Below are 19306 nucleotides of genomic sequence, written 5' to 3'. Positions count from 1 at the left end.
TTAGTTAGGTTTAACTAGTTCTAAGTTCTAGGGGACTAATAACCTCAGCAGTTGAGTCCCATAGTGCTCAGAGGCATTTGAACCAACCCTATTCTTTTTCATCCCCTAAGCACAGTCATTGTCTAGCTGGACTGCTGGTAGCAAAAAATGATTCAAATGGCCCTGGGACTTAACTTCTGAGGTCATCAGTCCTCTAGAACTTAGAACTACTTAAACTTAACCAACCTAAGGACATCACACACATCCATGCCCGAGGCAGGATTCGAACCTGCGACCGTAGCGGTAGCGCGGTTCCAGACTGTAACGCCTAGAACCCCTCGGCCACCCCGGCCGGCTGCTGGTAGCACTTTAAAAACTCGTCAGTGATTCCTACCGCTAATTTCATGGGATTTTTTTTTTTTACAATCACACTCCACAATGCTAGACGGTCACTGTCCGTCAGAACAGGAGGTCTACCTGTTTAGCTGTGGTTGTTCCTTAGCATTCCCGCTTCGCCGTGTGGTCTCGGGCGCATTGCCACAGTTCGCGCAGCTCCCCCCTGTCGGATGTTCGAGTCCTCCCTCTGATATGGGTGTGTGTGTTATGTCCTTAGCGTAAGTTAGTTTAAGTAGGATTAAGTAGTGTGTAAGCTTAGGGATCGATGACTTCAACAGTTTGTATCCATAGGAACTTACCACAAATTTCCGAAAAATTCCCCACTTCACAGGCACATCACTACCAGTCACCTTGGGCAGCTTTAGAAGGGTTGAAATACCGCTGATGGATTTGTTACTGACCTAACATCCTCGCCTGAAGTCACTGAGCTCTCCGACCCATTCTGCCGTTATTGCTCCTCCACTGACAACACAATACTCCCAGCCTCCTTCTATACTGGCTCTCCGCCTCTCGTGAATCTAGTGGTCAATTCCGCATTACATAGGGATGGCCAGATAGCTATCCTCAGTGAAAGTGAGAAAGGACAGGGCGTGTTGAATGAAATGAACTCCTAACGAACACACACCATCAGTTGACAGTAACCTGAAGAAAGACGGTAGTAATGAGGAGGATTAGTAGAAATGAGATTGGCGATAAACTTAACACCAAACTGGGGTCCTCGCAGTTGGCGAATAACACGTGGTGGACGACGCAAGACTGGCATAGGCAAAGAGGATGTCACCGACCAAAAGAAGTCTTCTAACATCCTACATCGGCCTGAATTCGACGAAGAATTTCCTGAGAATGTACGTTTGGAGCACAGTATTGTATGGAAGTGAATCATGGCCTGCGGGTAGCCAGGAAAAACAAGGATATCGAAGCATTTGAGATGTGATGCTGTAGGAAGATATTAAAATTAGGTTAACTGATAAGACATAAGTAGGTTCTCCATAGAAGCGGCGAGAAGAGGAACATATGGAAAACATCGGCAAGAATAATATACAGGATAATAGGACATGTGTTAAGACATCAGGGCATAACTTGCGTGAGATCTGTAGAGGGTGCAAACCGTAGGATAAGACAGAGGCGGCAATACATCCAACAGGTAAGTGAAGACGCTGGCAGCAAGTGCTACACTGAGATGATGAGGTTGGCACAGGAGAGGAATTCTTGGTGGGCACCAAGACATTAAAAATTCTTTCTTGTCATACAAATGCGCGTCCAAGTGACGGGGGTACGAGGAATAGACTGCTGTACGCTCTCAGAAGAGGAAGGGGAAGAAAATAAATGTACGATGAAAACTGCTTAGAAACAGAGGCGTCACAGGGTCAGTAACATTGAACAGATTAACAACAGGCGTAATTGATCGAGAAGCTTCATTCATCGGCCTAGAGATGGTTTTTCCATATAGCACATGCTGCGGGACCCGCATTTTCAGGAGCCTCAAAAAGCACTCCTTAATTTTCTGGCATAAATTAACCGTTAGCAGTTTTGAATCTAAAATAATACCACTCTTTACTCTTTAGGATTATGTGCGCTTAACTGACCATTAGCGATGTTAGACCACTGACTTGAAGTTGTGTGTATTTTTAAACTTTTGAAGAATACATTCAACGTAATTCCATTTCATTGAACCGCATTTTGCATATTACAAGTTGACACAAGGGTTTTTTTGCCACCGTTCGCCTTAAACGACAATCGATGCTATCGTTATACCTCTGCGAGGAATTTTTGAAAGTTGTGACCGTGGGATAACCTAACAGAAACAGAACAATCAAACTGGGATTCATTTTCGGAACACTCCAGCATAATACACTCCTGGAAATGGAAAAAAGAACACATTGACACCGGTGTGTCAGACCCACCATACTTGCTCCGGACACTGCGAGAGGGCTGTACAAGCAATGATCACACGCACGGCACAGCGGACACACCAGGAACCGCGGTGTTGGCCGTCGAATGGCGCTAGCTGCGCAGCATTTGTGCACCGCCGCCGTCAGTGTCAGCCAGTTTGCCGTGGCATACGGAGCTCCATCGCAGTCTTTAACACTGGTAGCATGCCGCGACAGCGTGGACGTGAACCGTATGTGCAGTTGACGGACTTTGAGCGATGGCGTATAGTGGGCATGCGGGAGGCCGGGTGGACGTACCGCCGAATTGCTCAACACGTGGGGCGTGAGGTCTCCACAGTACATCGATGTTGTCGCCAGTGGTCGGCGGAAGGTGCACGTGCCCGTCGACCTGGGACCGGACCGCAGCGACGCACGGATGCACGCCAAGGCCGTAGGATCCTACGCAGAGCCGTAGGGGACCGCACCGCCACTTCCCAGCAAATTAGGGACACTGTTGCTCCTGGGGTATCGGCGAGGACAATTCGCAACCGTCTCCATGAAGCTGGGCTACGGTCCCGCACACCGTTAGGCCGTCTTCCGCTCACGCCCCAACATCGTGCAGCCCGCCTCCAGTGGTGTCGTGACAGGCGTGAATGGAGGGACGAATGGAGACGCGTCGTCTTCAGCGATGAGAGTCGCTTCTGCCTTGGTGCCAATGATGGTCGTATGCGTGTTTGGCGCCGTGCAGGTGAGCGCCACAATCAGGACTGCATACGACCGAGGCACACAGGGCCAACACCCGGCATCATGGTGTGGGGAGCGATCTCCTACACTGGCCGTACACCACTGGTGATCGTCGAGGCGACACTGAATAGTGCACGGTACATCCAAACCGTCATCGAACCCATCGTTCTACCATTCCTAGACCGGCAAGGGAACTTGCTGTTCCAACAGGACAATACACGTCCGCATGTATCCCGTGCCACCCAACGTGCTCTAGAAGGTGTAAGTCAACTACCCTGGCCAGCAAGATCTCCGGATCTGTCCCCCATTGAGCATGTTTGGGACTGGATGAAGCGTCGTCTCACGCGGTCTGCACGTCCAGCACGAACGCTGGTCCAACTGAGGCGCCAGGTGGAAATGGCATGGCAAGCCGTTCCACAGGACTACATCCAGCATCTCTACGATCGTCTCCATGGGAGAATAGCAGCCTGCATTGCTGCGAAAGGTGGATATACACTGTACTAGTGCCGACATTGTGCATGCTCTGTTGCCTGTGTCTATGTGCCTGTGGTTCTGTCAGTGTGATCATGTGATGTATCTGACCCCAGGAATGTGTCAATAAAGTTTCCCCTTCCTGGGACAATGAATTCACGGTGTTCTTATTTCAATTTCCAGGAGTGTATAACCAACAGTAAATGGTGGGTCAGGAACAGACGTTCTCTCAGCACAAAAGTAAGTTGTAACATTATATATTGAAACCGGTCGCCAGCCTAATAAGGCATTCTTGTGTTAAGCAGAAGGCTGTGCTAAGACTAACCTAATCTTCCCTGACACACACACTAAACTCTTTCCTTACATGTGATCCTACTACAACACAGTAACCTAACCTTGCGGATAAATGTGCTACTAACAAACAAATGGCCAATGAGATAGTAAACAGTAACACATGCCTCTCAGCAACACGTACTATAAATGAACTAGGTGTAACAGTTTATGAAATCAATTACCGGCACGCATGAAACTAGTAGCAATAATGAACAGGGCAAAGCTTGAAATGATTCTGTTTGAATCAGGGGGGTTGCTATGATCATAATCTGTAACTTCATTGTTTTGTACAGGGTATTTAGGACTGTGCATTAACCAGCTTGCGTTAGAATACATAACACAGTAAATAGTTCTTTCTTAAACTCGGTTTGAAGCAAATTTTAGGTTAGAGAATTCCCTCCCCAGGCCCGACAAGACGCCTCCTGACACGCGGCAAAATGAAACGGAATAACAATATTACCGAGCGGGGTGGCGCAGTGGTTAAACACTGGACTCGCATTCGGGAGGACGACGGTTCAATCCCGCGTCCGGCCATCCTGATTTAGGTTTTCCGTGATTTCCCTAAATCACTCCAGGCAAATGCCGGGATGGTTCCTCTGAAAGGGCACGGCCGACTTCCTTCCCCATCCTTCCCTAATCCGATGAGACCGATGACCACGCTGTCTGGTCTCCTTCCCCAAACCAACCAACCAACCAACCAATAACAATATTATTGTGCTAATAGTAAATTGCAGGAGCGTCTATAGAAAGGTCCCAGAACTGCTCTCATTAATAAACGGTCACAACGCCCATATAGTACTAGGGACAGAAAGTTGGCTGAAACCAGACGTAAACAGTAATGAAATCCTAAACTCAGATTGGAATGTATACCGCAGAGACAGGCTGGACAGTGAAGGGGGAGGCGTGTTTATAGCGATAAGAAGTGCAATAGTATCGAAGGAAATTGACGGAGATCTGAAATGTGAAATGATTTGGGTGAAGGTCACGGTTAAAGCAGGCTCAGACATGGTAATTGGATGTCTCTATAGGCCCCCTGGCTCAGCAGCTGTTGTGGCTGAGCACCTGAAGGATAATTTGGAAAATATTTCGAGTAGATTTCCCCACCATGTTATAGTTCAGGGTGGAGATTTTAATTTGTCGAATATAGATTGGGAGACTCAAACGTACATAACGGGTGGCAGGGACAAAGAATTCAGTGAAATTTTTTTAAGTGCTTTATCTGAAAACTACCTTGAGCAGTTAAACAGAGCACCGACTCGTGGCGATAACATATTAGACCTTCTGGTGACAAACAGACCCGAACTATTTGAAACAGTTAACGCAGAACAGGGCATCAGCGATCATAAAGCGGTTACGGCATCGATGGTTTCAGCCGTAAATAGAAATATTAAAAAAGGTAGGAAGATTTTTCTGTTTAGCAAAAGTGACAAAAAGCAGATTACAGAGTACCTGACGGCCCAACACAAAAGTTTTGTCTCAAGTACAGATAGTGTTGTTGAGGATCAGTGGACAAAGTTCAAAACCATTGTACAATATGCGTTAGATGAGTATGTGCCAAGCAAGATCGTAAGAGATGGAAAAGAGCCACCGTGGTACAACAACCGAGTTAGAAAACTGCTGCGGAAGCAAAGGGAACTTCACAGCAAACATAAACATAGCCAAAGCCTTGCAGACAAACAAAAATTACGCGAAGCGAAATGTAGTGTGAAGAAGGCTATGCGAGAGGCGTTCAATGAATTCGAAGGTAAAGTTCTATGTACTGACTTGGCAGAAAATCCTAAGAAATTTTGGTCTTATGTCAAAGAGGTAGGTGGATCAAAACAAAATGTCCAGACACTCTGTGACCAAAATGGTACTGAAACAGAGGATGACAGACTAAAGGCCGAAATACTAAATGTCTTTTTCCAGAGCTGTTTCACAGAGGAAGACTGCACTGTAGTTCCTTCTCTAGATTGTCGCACAGATGACAAAATGGTAGATATCGAAATAGACGACAGAGGGATAGAGAAACAATTAAAATCGCTCAAAAGAGGAAAGGCCGCTGGACCTGATGGGATACCAGTTCGATTTTACACAGAGTACGCGAAGGAGCTTGCCCCCCTTCTTGCAGCGGTGTACCGTAGGTCTCTTGAAGAGCGTAGCGTTCCAAAGGATTGGAAAAGGGCACAGGTCATCCCCGTTTTCAAGAAGGGACGTCGAACAGATGTGCAGAACTATAGACCTACATCTCTAACGTCGATCAGTTGTAGAATTTAGGAATACGTATTATATTCGAGTATAATGACTTTTCTGGAGACTAGAAATCTACTCTGTAGGAATCAGCATGGGTTTCGAAAAAGACGGTCGTGTGAAACCCAGCTCGCGCTATTCGTCCACGAGACTCAGAGGGCCATAGACACGGGTTCACAGGTAGATGCCGTGTTTCTTGACTTCCGCAAGGCGTTCGATACAGTTCCCCACAGTCGTTTAATGAACAAAGTAAGAGCATATGGACTATCAGACCAATTGTGTGATTGGATTGAGGAGTTCCTAGACAGCAAAACGCAGCATGTCATTGTCAATGGAGAGAAGTCTTCCGAAGTAAGAGTGATTTCAGGTGTGCCGCAGGGGAGTGTTATAGGACCGTTGCTATTCACAATATACACAAATGACCTGGTGGATGACATCGGAAGTTCACTGAGGCTTTTTGCAGATGATGATGTGGTGTATCGAGAGGTTGTAACAATGGAAAATTGTACTGAAATGCAGGAGGATCTGCAGCGAATTGACGCATGGTGCAGGGAATGGCAATTGAATCTCAATGTAGACAAGTGTAATGTGCTGCGAATACATAGAAAGATAGATCCCTTATCATTTAGCTACAAAATAGCAGGTCAGCAACTGGAAGCAGTTAATTCCATAAATTATCTGGGAGTACGCATTAGGAGTGATTTAAAATGGAATGATCATATAAAGTTGATCGTCGGTAAAGCAGATGCCAGACTGAGATTCATTGGAAGAATCCTAAGGAAATGTAATCCGAAAACAAAGGAAGTAGGTTACAGTACGCTTGTTCGCCCACTGCTTGAATACTGCTCAGCAGTGTGGGATCCGTACCAGATAGGGTTGATAGAAGAGATAGAGAAGATCCAACGGAGAGCAGCGCGCTTCGTTACAGGATCATTTAGTAATCGCGAAAGCGTTACGGAGATGATAGATAAACTCCAGTGGAAGACTCTGCAGGAGAGACGCTCAGTAGCTCGGTACGGGCTTTTGTTAAAGTTTCGAGAACATAACTTCACCGAAGAGTCAAGCAGTATATTGCTCCCTCCTACGTATATCTTGCGAAGAGACCATGAGGATAAGATCAGAGAGATTAGAGCCCACACAGAAGCATACCGACAATCCTTCTTTCCACGAACAATACGAGACTGGAATAGAAGGGAGAACCGATAGAGGTACTCAGGGTATCCTCCGACACACACCGTCAGGTGGCTTGCGGAGTATGGATGTAGATGTAGATGTAGAAATTTAGTTCGTGGGCACAAAAGAATGACGTCAACAGGAGCTTCCAAATCCAGTAAGAAGACTGTTTTACAATGTTTACAAAGCTTGCCTAACAAGCATTGGTTAATAATCTCTGGCACTAAATATCGTTGGCCCCTTCGTTAAACTGTCGGACAACAACACTCCCGAAGTGTGATTGCCTTTAACCTGAATCAAGGTTAGTGACATTCTACCTCAGTCTCTGTTGTTATCAAGATCGCCAATTCTGAGTTCAGGCATAGTGTGTCTTTACAGTCTGTTTGTCTGTCATATTTCAACGCTCTTCTAAGAATGTATTGATACATGAGTTAATATTTTACTCTATTCAGATGCGCCAGTGTGCTCATTTTCTCCATCCAACGGCACAGTTTATAAGTCTCCAGCTCCGTATGCTAAAGCTGATAAGTTTACCATACGAAAAACTTTATTGGTTAATTTCGAGACGGTGTGGACAAAACAGCACCTGCACCGATGGGCAATTGTCAGTTTTGTTTGCCGGAAAGTCAAGCAATGTTAAATACGTGCAAAACTGGTCATTTTACTCTTACCACTTAGTGAAAACAAGAGTAACAGTACCTTCCATGCTATGTGGGTGGAGCTATGAAGAGTCAACGTAACGGGTGGTTTTAGTGTCCTGAGTCATGTTGATTACATGTCTCAGGTAACGATTCATAAAGCAATGTGCATAATGTCTGTTAGTGACTGAACCGGTGAAATAAAATTTTACTAGACGTTAGCTTCAGTTATTACGTGGACGTAAAATACGACGCGGAAGTGTGCCTGAGACAAGTTAACATTGCGCTTCACACACAACTAATAGAAGAAACTATTTGGTGATGGTATTTGCATGTATTTTAAAGACATGGTCATTCTTATTCCGTTTGGTGTTTTAAAGTTTTATGACACATACAGACGACGATCTGTGAACTGCAAATGGTTCAAATGGCTCTGAGCACTATGGGACTTAACTTCTGAGGTCATCAGTCCCCTGGTTACGTACAGGGTTAAAATCTCAGTGGGTCAAACCCCTGACTGGGTTACTGTGTACTTTACGTACAGATTTTCGTAGCCGCGGCACTATCCGTTTCATAATGATTGACTCCTGACTTTGAGCCCGTGTTCTGGTTACATAGCATGACAAACATCGGTATGCTGTATCTTACCGGAATCGTGGAAATATTTTCTTTACTTCGGTTCTGAATATTATGCTTTAAATGAAAAGGGGGAGACATACGCTATAGTATTTCAGAGAAGCGTACTTTCTCGAGCATTTTTTGGCGAGTATCAACTTCGAGGAGTCATATAAACCAGACCATAATTCGGAAAAAATTTTATTCGGACTGTTTAAAGATACAACGATTCTGTACTTACAGGCGGATTTTTGTTAGTTTTCGTTTAGCCATTTGGTTGTAATAATGACGGATGTTGACTGTCGCAATTCACCTGACGCTGATGCGTATGAACAAGACGGTAAGTGTAAATGCTAGCTCCGTTGCTGCCTTTCACAACTCTTATTTTTTATACACGTAACTCTACACAAAGCGCTAATGTCACGTACCATTTGCGTCCTTATGCCCTGCGTGCTCGGGTATGCTATGTTATCGGACCTCTGAACGGTAGTTCCATTGCAGTGTTTATTGTTGCAGTCCTCACATAGGGGCTTCCCGTCAGATAGGAAAAAATCGTGCTGTCATTCGTTGTTACGTGCTCGCGTGAGACAGTCTTCATGATATAATTAGTTGCTTAGTACTTGTGTGAAACTATGCGTCATTTGCAAAATTATGGAAAGTCCGTGGTAATCAGTGCGCGTGATTACTTTGAGCCTGGAAAAGTACAGCAGTTCCGCATCACGGCCAATAAAGAGAACTCCTTAATGTCTCGGTATTAGTGAAAGAACAATGACATGAATTTTGTGAGAATACAGAGGAACTTCATGTCTTGTACTGCCCGCCATCGACATGGAGCACGTATTGGTGTGTGTGTGTGAAATCTTATGGGACTTAACTGCTAAGGTCATCAGTTCCTAAGCTTACACACTACTGAACGTGAATTATCCTAAGGACAAACACACACAACCATGCCCGAGGGAGGACTCGAGCCTCCGCCGGGATCAGCCGCACAGTCCATGACTGCAGCGCCCAAGACCGCTCGGCTAATCCCGCGCGGCGAGCACGTATTGGTCTCACCGCGGACTTGTACTCACTACTCAGCCACACACAACTGATATCATCAAAGTGTACGGGCCTGAAGATGGCGTTGACGCAACGTCGAATCTAGTAGCCAAATAAATATGAAATTTTAAATACAGCTGGAGGAGTTTCATTTTTAATAAAAAAGAAAGGAAAAGGTACTGGCAGGTGACAGAAGTTTTCATTGGGCGAGTTTACACAGGGAGTCAAAAGAAGGAAAATCTACGACTTCGTTGTGGAAAAGCAGTTTGCAACAGTAGCAGCTGTACTGAAAAATTTTGGATTTAAATGTAAGACTTTGCTGACATGCGTGAAACAATCCTGTGGTGTACTCTTTGGAAATTGGGCTTCAGACACAAAAAGTTCAACAAAAACCCGTGCTGTTGGAAAATAACCGAGTAGCAGAAAAAAGAATCGAGTGCTTACGGGAAATAAAGCACTTGCCAAACACTGACTGGACTGTTTATACACTGATGAGAGTTGGTGTGGTGCATATCATTCCAGAAAGTTTGGATTGCAGGAACAAAACCGCCTTACGCAGCAAAAAAGATATACGATTATAGGAGAGAAAGTGTTCAAGAGTGGAATGGTTGAAAAGGAAGAATTCAAACTTTGTCTGGGTCTGGTTCAAATGGTTCTGAGCACTATGGGACTCAACATCAGTCCCCTAGAACTTAGAGCTACTTAAACCTAACTAACCTAAGGACACCACACACATCCATGCCCAGGCAGGATTCGAACCTGCGATCGTAGCGGTCGTGCGGTTCCCGACTGAAGCGCCTAGAATCGCTCGGTCACACAGACCGGCCGTCTGGGTCGGGAAAAAAGGATTATAATGCCCCACACTGGGAATGAAGATGTATTCGTGCAATGAAGGAAGGGTTCTATTATTGAATGGAAAGAAAGCAATAACGTAGAGTCTCCATCCAACGTCACGTCATGCGAGGTTCAAAAATGGCTCTGAGCACTATGCGACTTAACTTCTTAGGTCATCAGTCGCCTAGAACTTAGAACTAATTAAACCTAACTAACCTAAGGACATCACACACATCCATGCCCGAGGCAGGATTCGAACCTGCGACCGTAGCGGTCGCACGGTTCCAGACTGTAGCGGCCAGAACCGCACGGCCACTCCGGCCGGCCTCATGCGAGGAATTTACTAAAACTGGCCTACTGAAACAAGCACAACCGCACTTCGGATCACAAGAATACCTTTTGGAGCGTATGTTGCGCTCAGTGAACAAGAAAAGTAAACTTCTTTGGTAGCCTGTGGTGTACTGCAAACTGAACACCACTGAACTTATTTGGACCTTTATCAACAAGAAGATAGCAAAGCAAAACAAGAATTTTAAGTCATGATATTTTACAGTTGTGGAAAGTGTTCCCCCAAGTGGCCGGAAGAACTGAGGGGGCATTACAATTTTCTATTGATTTCCAGAATAACAACTTCACACGAATAAAATATAACGCACCCAGCAAATATAATTCAGGAAGCCACGTGCACAAGCCTGAAAACACATACGCACAAAGAGCCCACTACCCTGACATTTCAATAGAACCGTTGCTGATCTAACAAGGAGACGGCACGACCGTGGGGTCGAGGATTTGTCCGCAATTTTGTGTGGTGAAAGAGGACCTCTAACAACTCACGCGGTTAAAATATTAGGACGCACTACTCGGAAAATCCCGAGAAAAATCGATCCAAAGATTCTTAGGTGCCTTATGAGTATAAAATGTTAGTCTGTTGCTGAGCCGCCGTCTGGTCAACATGGTTAGCGCTTGGACGGTTACGCCAGAGGTCTCAGGTTCGATTCCTCCTCCAGCACTTTTTTTTTTCTTCTGGTGGTTGCAAAATTGCAGCGAACTGTTGCAAGGAGAATCGTGAAATTAATTCCCTGGAAGATTGTATAAAAATTCATTCTGTAATTCACCATCAATTATCGTCACCAATATTCCGAGACATGATTCAATATGCCTGGTTTGCCTCAAAATAATCAGAAACTCAAAACATTTTCGTAAATTTTAATGGGGCATGTTTTTGTACAGATTTATTGCAAACGCCCAGTGATTGTAAAATGTCCGCTTTTATATGTTGCGGAAGATGTCGCAAAAATTATTGCTTTGTTTGTTTTTACGATAATTACCACTGCGGTTCTTGTTTATAATTATTATATGTATAAAAATTGAATGTTTCCCAATCGACTTTGTTATTCTGATTAAAAACCCAAATTTTCTCCTCATGTACTTTACAATGAAAAATGGAAAACCCACCGCCATGAATTGGGTTGTTGGACAAAAAGAAAATAATTTTTATTCAATAATGTAACTAATTTGTTAAAGATAATGTAGGTTTGGTAAACTTTCTGAATAATTGGTGGAATAACAAAAGAAAATGAAACAAAAGAAAAAAAGGTGCCAGAGGAGGAATCGAACCCGAGACCTCTGGCGTAAGAGTCAGAGCCCTAATAATCTTTTTTTTATCTCATTTTGTTCTATTTTGTTTGTTGTATATGTTCGGGGCGGACGTCTCATGACACCCGTTCAGGCCGGCCGAAGTGGCCGTGCGGTTAAAGGCGCTGCAGTCTGGAACCGCAAGACCGCTACGGTCGCAGGTTCGAATCCTGCCTCGGGCATGGATGTTTGTGATGTCCTTAGGTTAGTTAGGTTTAACTAGTTCTAAGTTCTAGGGGACTAATGACCTCAGCAGTTGAGTCCCATAGTGCTCAGAGCCATTTGAACACCCGTTCAGGTTGTTCGTTTATCCGTTCACTCAGTTTTTTTTATAGACGGTAGCTAACCCTGTGACCGAACACGCTGAGCTACCGTGCCGGCAAACATCTAGGTCAGAAAGCGGGTCGGCAACAGACTAACAGTTTATACTTATAAGGCATCTAAGAAAGTTTGGATCGATTTTTCCTGGGATTTTCCGGGTAGTGCGCCCTAATATTTTCAGGTTGTTCGTTTATCCGTTCACTCAGTTTTTTGTTATAGAGGGTAGCTAACCCTGTGACCGAACACGCTGAGCTACCGTGCCGGCAAATATCTAGGTCAGATAGCGGGTCGGCAACAGACTAACATTTTATACTTATAAGGCACCTAAGAAACTTTGGATCGATTTTTCTTGGGATTTTCCGGGTAGTGCGCCCTAATATTTTAACCACGTGAGGTGTTAGGGATCCTCTTTCACCACACAAAATTGCGGACAAATCCCCGACACCACGGTCGTGCCGCCTCCTTGTAAGTAGAGGACTGCAATAGCAGCAGCGAGACCTCAGACAGCCACCAAAGCGATTAAGGTACGTTTTATTAAGTTCATCACTCTTTCCTGCAAAATTTATTCGAGATAAGAGATATTTCATTCAGCGTTAAAATGCACAGTGTTCAATTATTAAGGGCTGCTTGTATAACGGGGGTTCAGTTGGAGTTCTCAACTGAACGGGGCAATGCTGCATTGGAATGCTAGAATGAAGTTGCCGTTCTTCGGTGGTGAAGTAGGCATTCATCACACATTATAACAATGGCACCGCGCTGATATGACACCCACGCACCACCACATCCCTCACGTTCAATGCAGCTGCTAACGCAATTGCTTTAGAAACTCTTAACTGACAAACACGGGGAGTATTCTTTAGTAATGACATACGACACAATCAACAAAAGTTCAGTCTTTACACCTGAACTTTCTCCGCCGCAATAGCTGCAGTGGTTAAGCTCAACCTCAGCGTCTTGCGTTCAGCATTACAGCGATGAAAAGACTAATCAGAAAGTAACGAAAATCGGCCTGCGAATGGACAAAGGTTAAAACTTCCTGGCAGATTAAATCTGTGTGCCGGACCGATACTCGAACTCGGGACTTTTGCCTTTCGCGGGCAAGTGCTCTGCCAACTGAGCTACCTAAGCACGACTCACGCCCCGTCCTCACAGCTATACTTCTGCCAGTACCTCGTCTGCTACCTTCCAAACTTCACAGAAGCTCTCCTGCGAACCTTGCAGAACTAGCGCTCCTTTCTTCCTGGAGTGCTAGTTCTGCAAGGTTTGCAGGAGAGCTTCTGTAAAGTTTGGAAGGTAGGAGACGAGGTACTGGGGGAATTAAAGCTGGGAGGACGGCGCGTGAGTCGTGCTTAGGTAGCTCAGTTGGCAGAGCACTTGCCCGCGAAAGGCGAAAGTCCGGAGTTCGAGTCTCGGTCCGGCACACAGTTTTAATCTGCCAGGAAGTTTCATATCAGTGCAAACTCCGCTGCAGAGTGAAAATCTCATTCTGGACAAAGGTTGCATCTCTAAACGGTGCTACGGAAATTTTTCTCCTACTTACGGTCTGGTTTCCGTGACTACTCAAAATTGACAACTGCGGAAAAATGCTTGAAAAATCGCGCTTTCTCTTAAATATTACTGCGTACGTCACCTACTTTTCAATTAAAATGTGATATTCGTACAGCTAGTAAAGTTAGACACTTCCACAAATCCGGCAAGGTACAACACTTCGATACTGGTCACGTGATGTAACCAGAAGACGAGCTCAGACTGAAGGATCCACCCTTTCCTCTCGCCGCCCTCATCCCCAGGAAGCTCTGTCGTATTAATTTTTTGAGAACGGCCTGAGTGTGGCTCGTGCCGTCCTGGAGACACTGGGACCAGGAAAAATCGCAGCTTACCGAGAACTGGACCCAGAAGCTACACGGCCGGAGTCTAGCTCTCTACCCGCTGGAGCACTACGGCCACAAAGGGCTGTAGTTATATTTTTAAGTATTCACGGCGTTTGATGACCAATATCGTTTTTAATAATCATAACGATTTTATACCTGACAGGCATATTGTTTGGTTTAGACGTGCACAATAATCTTTTTCCCTAATTCAGTGTATACAAAGCGTTTTTGTGTTTTCGACATAGGTATGTATAGCATACATGTGTTGTTCATATTCTGAATCAGATGCGCTGATGATTGGTTGTATACTCCAGTACCGGTCAGTCAAATAAAAGCTTTTCAAGCGCACTTCATGGCGTACGATAATGTGTTGTTGCCGGCCGAGCGGTTCTAGGCGCTTCAGTCTGAAACCGCGCGACCCCTACGGTCGCAGGTTCGAATCCTGCCCCGGGCATGGATGTGTGTGATGTCCTTAGGTTAGTTAGGTTTAAGTAGTTCTAAGTTCTAGGGGACTGATGACCTCAGATGTTAAGTCCCATTGTGCTCAGAGCCTTTCGAATCATTTGATAAGATGTTGTTGTTGTGGTCTTCATTCCAGAGACTGGTTTGATGCAGCTCTCCATGCTACTCTATCCTGTGCAAGCTTCTTCATCTGCCAGTACCTACTGCAAGCTACATCCTTCTGAATCTGTTTAGTGTATTAATCTCTTGGTCCCCCTCTACGATTTTTACCCTCCGCGCTTCCCTCCAATACTAAATTGGTGATCCCTTGATGCCTCAAATATGTCCTACCAATCGATCCCTTCTTCTAGTCAAGTTGTGCCACAAATTTTTCTTCTCCCCAATTCTATTCAATACCTCCTCATTAGTTATGTGATCTACACATCTAATCTTGAGCATTCTTCTGTAGCACCACAATTCGAAAGTTTCTATTCTCTTCTTGTCTAAAATATTTATCGTCCACGTTTCACTTCCATACGTCGCTACACTCCATACAAATACTTTCAGAAACGACTTCCTGACACTTAAATCTATACTCGATGCTAACAAATTTCTCTTCTTCAGAAACGCTTTCCTTGCCATTGCCAGTCTACATTTTATATCCTCTCTACTTCGACCATCATCAGTTATTTTGCTGCCCAAATAGCAAAACTCATCTACTACTTCAAGTGTCTCATTTCCTAATATAATTCCCTCAGCATCACATTATTTAATTCGACTAGATTCCATTATCCTCGTTTTGCTTTTGTTGATGTTCATCTTATATCCTCCCTTCAAGACACTGTCCATTCCGTTCAACTGCTCTTCCAGGCCCTTACCTGTCTCTGACAGAATTGCAATGCCACCGGCAAACCTCAAAGTTTTTATTTCTTCTCCATGGATTTTAATTCCTACTCCAAATTTTTCTTTTGTTTCCTTTACTGTTTGCTCAATATACAGATTGAATAACATCGGGGATAGGCTCAACCCTGTCTCACTCCCTTCCCAACCACTGATTCCCTTTCAAGCCCGTCGACTCTTATAATTGTGAAACATCCCTTAGAAAAATTTATGAATGACAGTGCTGGTAAACCTCTTACGTTATTTGATTTTCAAACAGCTGAGCGAAACTGAACGTACTCAGACATTTCTCTCTTTATCTATTCTGATCAACAGTAAACTGACACACAATATTGTGTTTAGCGCAACGCAATCTGACTTTCAATAATCCCTACAAAAGAATGGCCCTGACTAACAGTAACCTATACCTTTCATGAATCACTTACCTCACAAAAATCTTCTTTACTCAAACTACTGCAATACAGCGTGCGGCAATACTGCTAGCTAAATAAAAGATTCTAACTACTGAAGGCACTAACTACTGGTAGGCATACTTAGCAAATGAAAGATTTTGATAGAGAACAAACACTGTATTTACCTTAATAGTGTTCAAAAATCATAATATACAGGGTGTTACAAAAAGGTACGGCCAAACTTTCAGGAAACATTCCTCACACACAAAGAAAGAAAATATGTTATGTGGACATGTGTCCGGAAACGCTTACTTTCCATGTTAGAGCTCATTTTATTACTTCTCTTCAAATCACATTAATCATGGAATGGAAACACACAGCAACAGAACAGACCAGCGTGACTTCAAACGCTTTGTTACAGGAAATGTTCAAAATGTCCTCCGTTAGCGAGGATACATGCACCACCCTCCGTCGCTTGGAATCCCTGATGCGCTGATGCAGCCCTGGAGAACGGCGTATTGTATCACAGCCGTCCACAATACGAGCACGAAGAGTCTCTACATTTGGTACCGGGGTTGCGTAGACAAGAGCTTTCAAATGCCCCCATAAATAAAAGTCAAGAGGGTTGAGGTCAGGAGAGCGTGGAGGCCATGGAATCGGTCCGCCTCTACCAATCCATCGGTCACCGAATCTGTTGTTGAGAAGCGTACGAACACTTCGACTGAAATGTGCAGGATCTCCATCGTGCATGAACCACATGTTGTGTCGTACATGTTCTAGCAGCACTGGTAGAGTATCCCGTATGAAATCATGATAACGTGCTCCATTGAGCGTAGGTGGAAGAACATGGGGCCCAATCAAGACATCACCAACAATGCCTGCCCAAACGTTCACAGAAAATCTGTGTTGATGACGTGATTGCACAATTGCGTGCGGATTCTCGTCAGCCCACACATGTTGATTGTGAAAATTTACAATTTGATCACGTTGGAATGAAGCCTCATCCGTAAAGAGAACATTTGCACTGAAATGAGGATCGTGGAGGCCAATCAGCTGCTGATAGTGCCTGCACACGCTGTACATGGTACGGAAACAACTGGTTCTCCCGTAGCACTCTCCATACAGTGACGTGGTCAACGTTACCTTGTACAGCAGCAACTTCTCTGACGCTGACATTAGGGTTATCGTCAGCTGCACGAAGAATTGCCTCGTCCATTGCAGGTGTCCTCGTCGTTCTAGGTCTTCCCCAGTCGCGAGTCATAGGCTGGAATTTTCCGTGCTCCCTAAGACGCCGATCAATTGCTTCGAACGTCTTCCTGTCGGGACACCTTCGTTCTGGAAATCTGTCTCGATACAAACGTACCGCGCTACGGCTACTGCCCCGTGCTAATCCATACATCAAATGGGCATCTGCCAACTCCGCATTTGTAAACATTCCACTGACTGCAAAACCACGTTCGTGATCAACGCTAACCTGTTTATGCTACGTACTGATGTGCTTGATGTTAGTACTGTAGAGCAATGAGTCGCATGTCAACACAAGTACCAAAGTCAACATTACCTTCCTTCAATTGGGCCAACTGGCGGTGAATCGAGGAAGTACAGTATACACTGTCGAAACTAAAATGAGCTCTAACATGGAAATTAAGCGTTTCCGGTCACATGTCCACATAACATCTTTTCTTTATTTGTGTATGAGGAATGTTTCCTGAAAGTTTGGCCGTACCTTTTTGTAACACCCTGTATATATCAATTCATGACATCCAATCTTACAAATTTACTCTTTCTGATGGACACACGTCCAGATCATCCGCTCTCAAAACTCTGCCATCTATCTTCCCACATCCATCACTGCTGGCGGCTCACCTGTAACTGCCGGCCGGAGTGGCCGAGCGGTTCTAGGCGCTACAGTTTGGAATCGCGTGACCGCTGCGGTCGCAGGTTCGAATCCTGCTTTGGGCATGGATGTGATGTCCTTAGGTTAGTTAGGTTTAAGTAGTTCTAAGTTCTAGGGGACTGATGACCACAGCAGTTAAGTCCCATAGTACTCAGAGCCATTTGAACTATTTTTCACCTCCAACTGCGCAACGCTACGCGCTGTTCACATCCAACTGCCCAACACTACAATAGCGAATATGCCAACAATGCCAACCAGCCACAAACTGCACACAGCACAGCCAGTGATTTTCATACAGAGCCCTACGTGACGAGACCTAAACAGCCTACTCACAATTGCCATCTGGTTTCTGTACAAATTGTAGATAACCTTACGCTCCCTGTATTTTACCCCTTCCACCTTCAGAATTTGAAAGAGAGTATTCCAGTCAACATTGTCAAAAGATTGTCATAAGATATTCTGTATAAAATAATACATCTAAAAAAATATGAGTACACATTGTTGAAGAGGAGCCTCGACGTCCAGTAATATTGTGGGCGCCGCATGGCCTTAAACCGGCCCTGCACCGACTGGTCTTAACACGAGTCCACGTGGTATGCTGGCACAGAATCAAGAGATCACGAGAGAGATTAGCTACGGTTTTCTGCAAACTCACCGGAGTGTAGTCGATGGCATTGTAGATGAGGAAGTTGGCCGCAAAAGTCACGGCCGAGGCCAGCGCCATGCCACTGGGTAGAGGCATCGCGGTCACAACTGCTGGACAACCTCTGGAGGCTGGAAGCGCTGGCTGCTGCTCAACTGAGGTGCTGGAGGATCCAGACGGTCGTCACACTCTTTGAAATGTCCAACAACGAACGACGTATTCACGAGCTGAACTCTGAACAGTGGCCTGTTAGTGGTCCTATATCTTAAAGTGTGTATTTTATAGTTACCACACTATTTTATCGCGTCTCGTAGTGGCTACTTTCATGATGGGACGTACATGTAGCAGCAAACTTCAAAGATAATCCAAAATCACGGGAAATTCTGACTGTCTGTTGTGACAGTACCAGTGTCTATATGAGATTAGCTACTTGTTCTGAGAATTTACTGACTGTACAGTTTCTCGTATCCTTTTTATACCAAGCACCTACTAATATGCCAATACGGTCTGGACCACACCCTCAACGGAATCAAAATTTGTGTTTGTTGTATTGCAGCTTTTATTCACTGATTTATCTTTACACAAAATTACGTGTATTACCCGAAGTATTACAGACTTTTTTAATAACAAAATACAGCCAAAAAGCATTTGTTCCTGTCGTCTCAGATTGTGTTATAACTTGACGCTGATGTAACGTAAGCACTGGTAACATTACATTTCTTCAGGTATTATCATCAAGTTCGGTATACAGCTTACCTTCAATTCACTATCCTATAAAGCTATCTATGAAGTCAGCTTTGTCTCATGTGTAATCAGAACAGACTATAATCTCCGTACTGTTTGTAAATTTTGACGCAGGAACACAGTCTGACGAAAAGGTAA

General features: G+C 44.6%; 1 protein-coding gene across 2 annotated transcripts in view; it reads right to left on the bottom strand.

Moving 5' to 3' along the window:
* Positions 1–19049, bottom strand: part of LOC126235872 (esterase FE4-like) — a 343826-nt gene extending 324777 nt beyond the window's left edge. The window contains exon 1 of one of the 2 annotated variants that reach the window (XR_007544824.1): positions 18437–19049. Coding sequence is in view for 1 of the 2 variants with exons in the window: in XM_049944776.1 (XP_049800733.1) it covers positions 18437–18523 (87 nt within the window). In the remaining variant the exon portion in view is untranslated. The remainder of the gene's footprint in view (positions 1–18436) is intronic. The other variant, XM_049944776.1, reaches the window with a different exon arrangement.
* Between the last annotated feature and the right edge of the window lie 257 nt (positions 19050–19306).

The sequence above is a fragment of the Schistocerca nitens genome, chromosome 2 (genome assembly GCF_023898315.1).
Source record: "Schistocerca nitens isolate TAMUIC-IGC-003100 chromosome 2, iqSchNite1.1, whole genome shotgun sequence".
In the NCBI taxonomy this organism is placed as follows: Eukaryota; Metazoa; Arthropoda; class Insecta; order Orthoptera; family Acrididae; genus Schistocerca; species Schistocerca nitens.
This window is presented reverse-complemented; position numbering and strand designations above follow the sequence as displayed.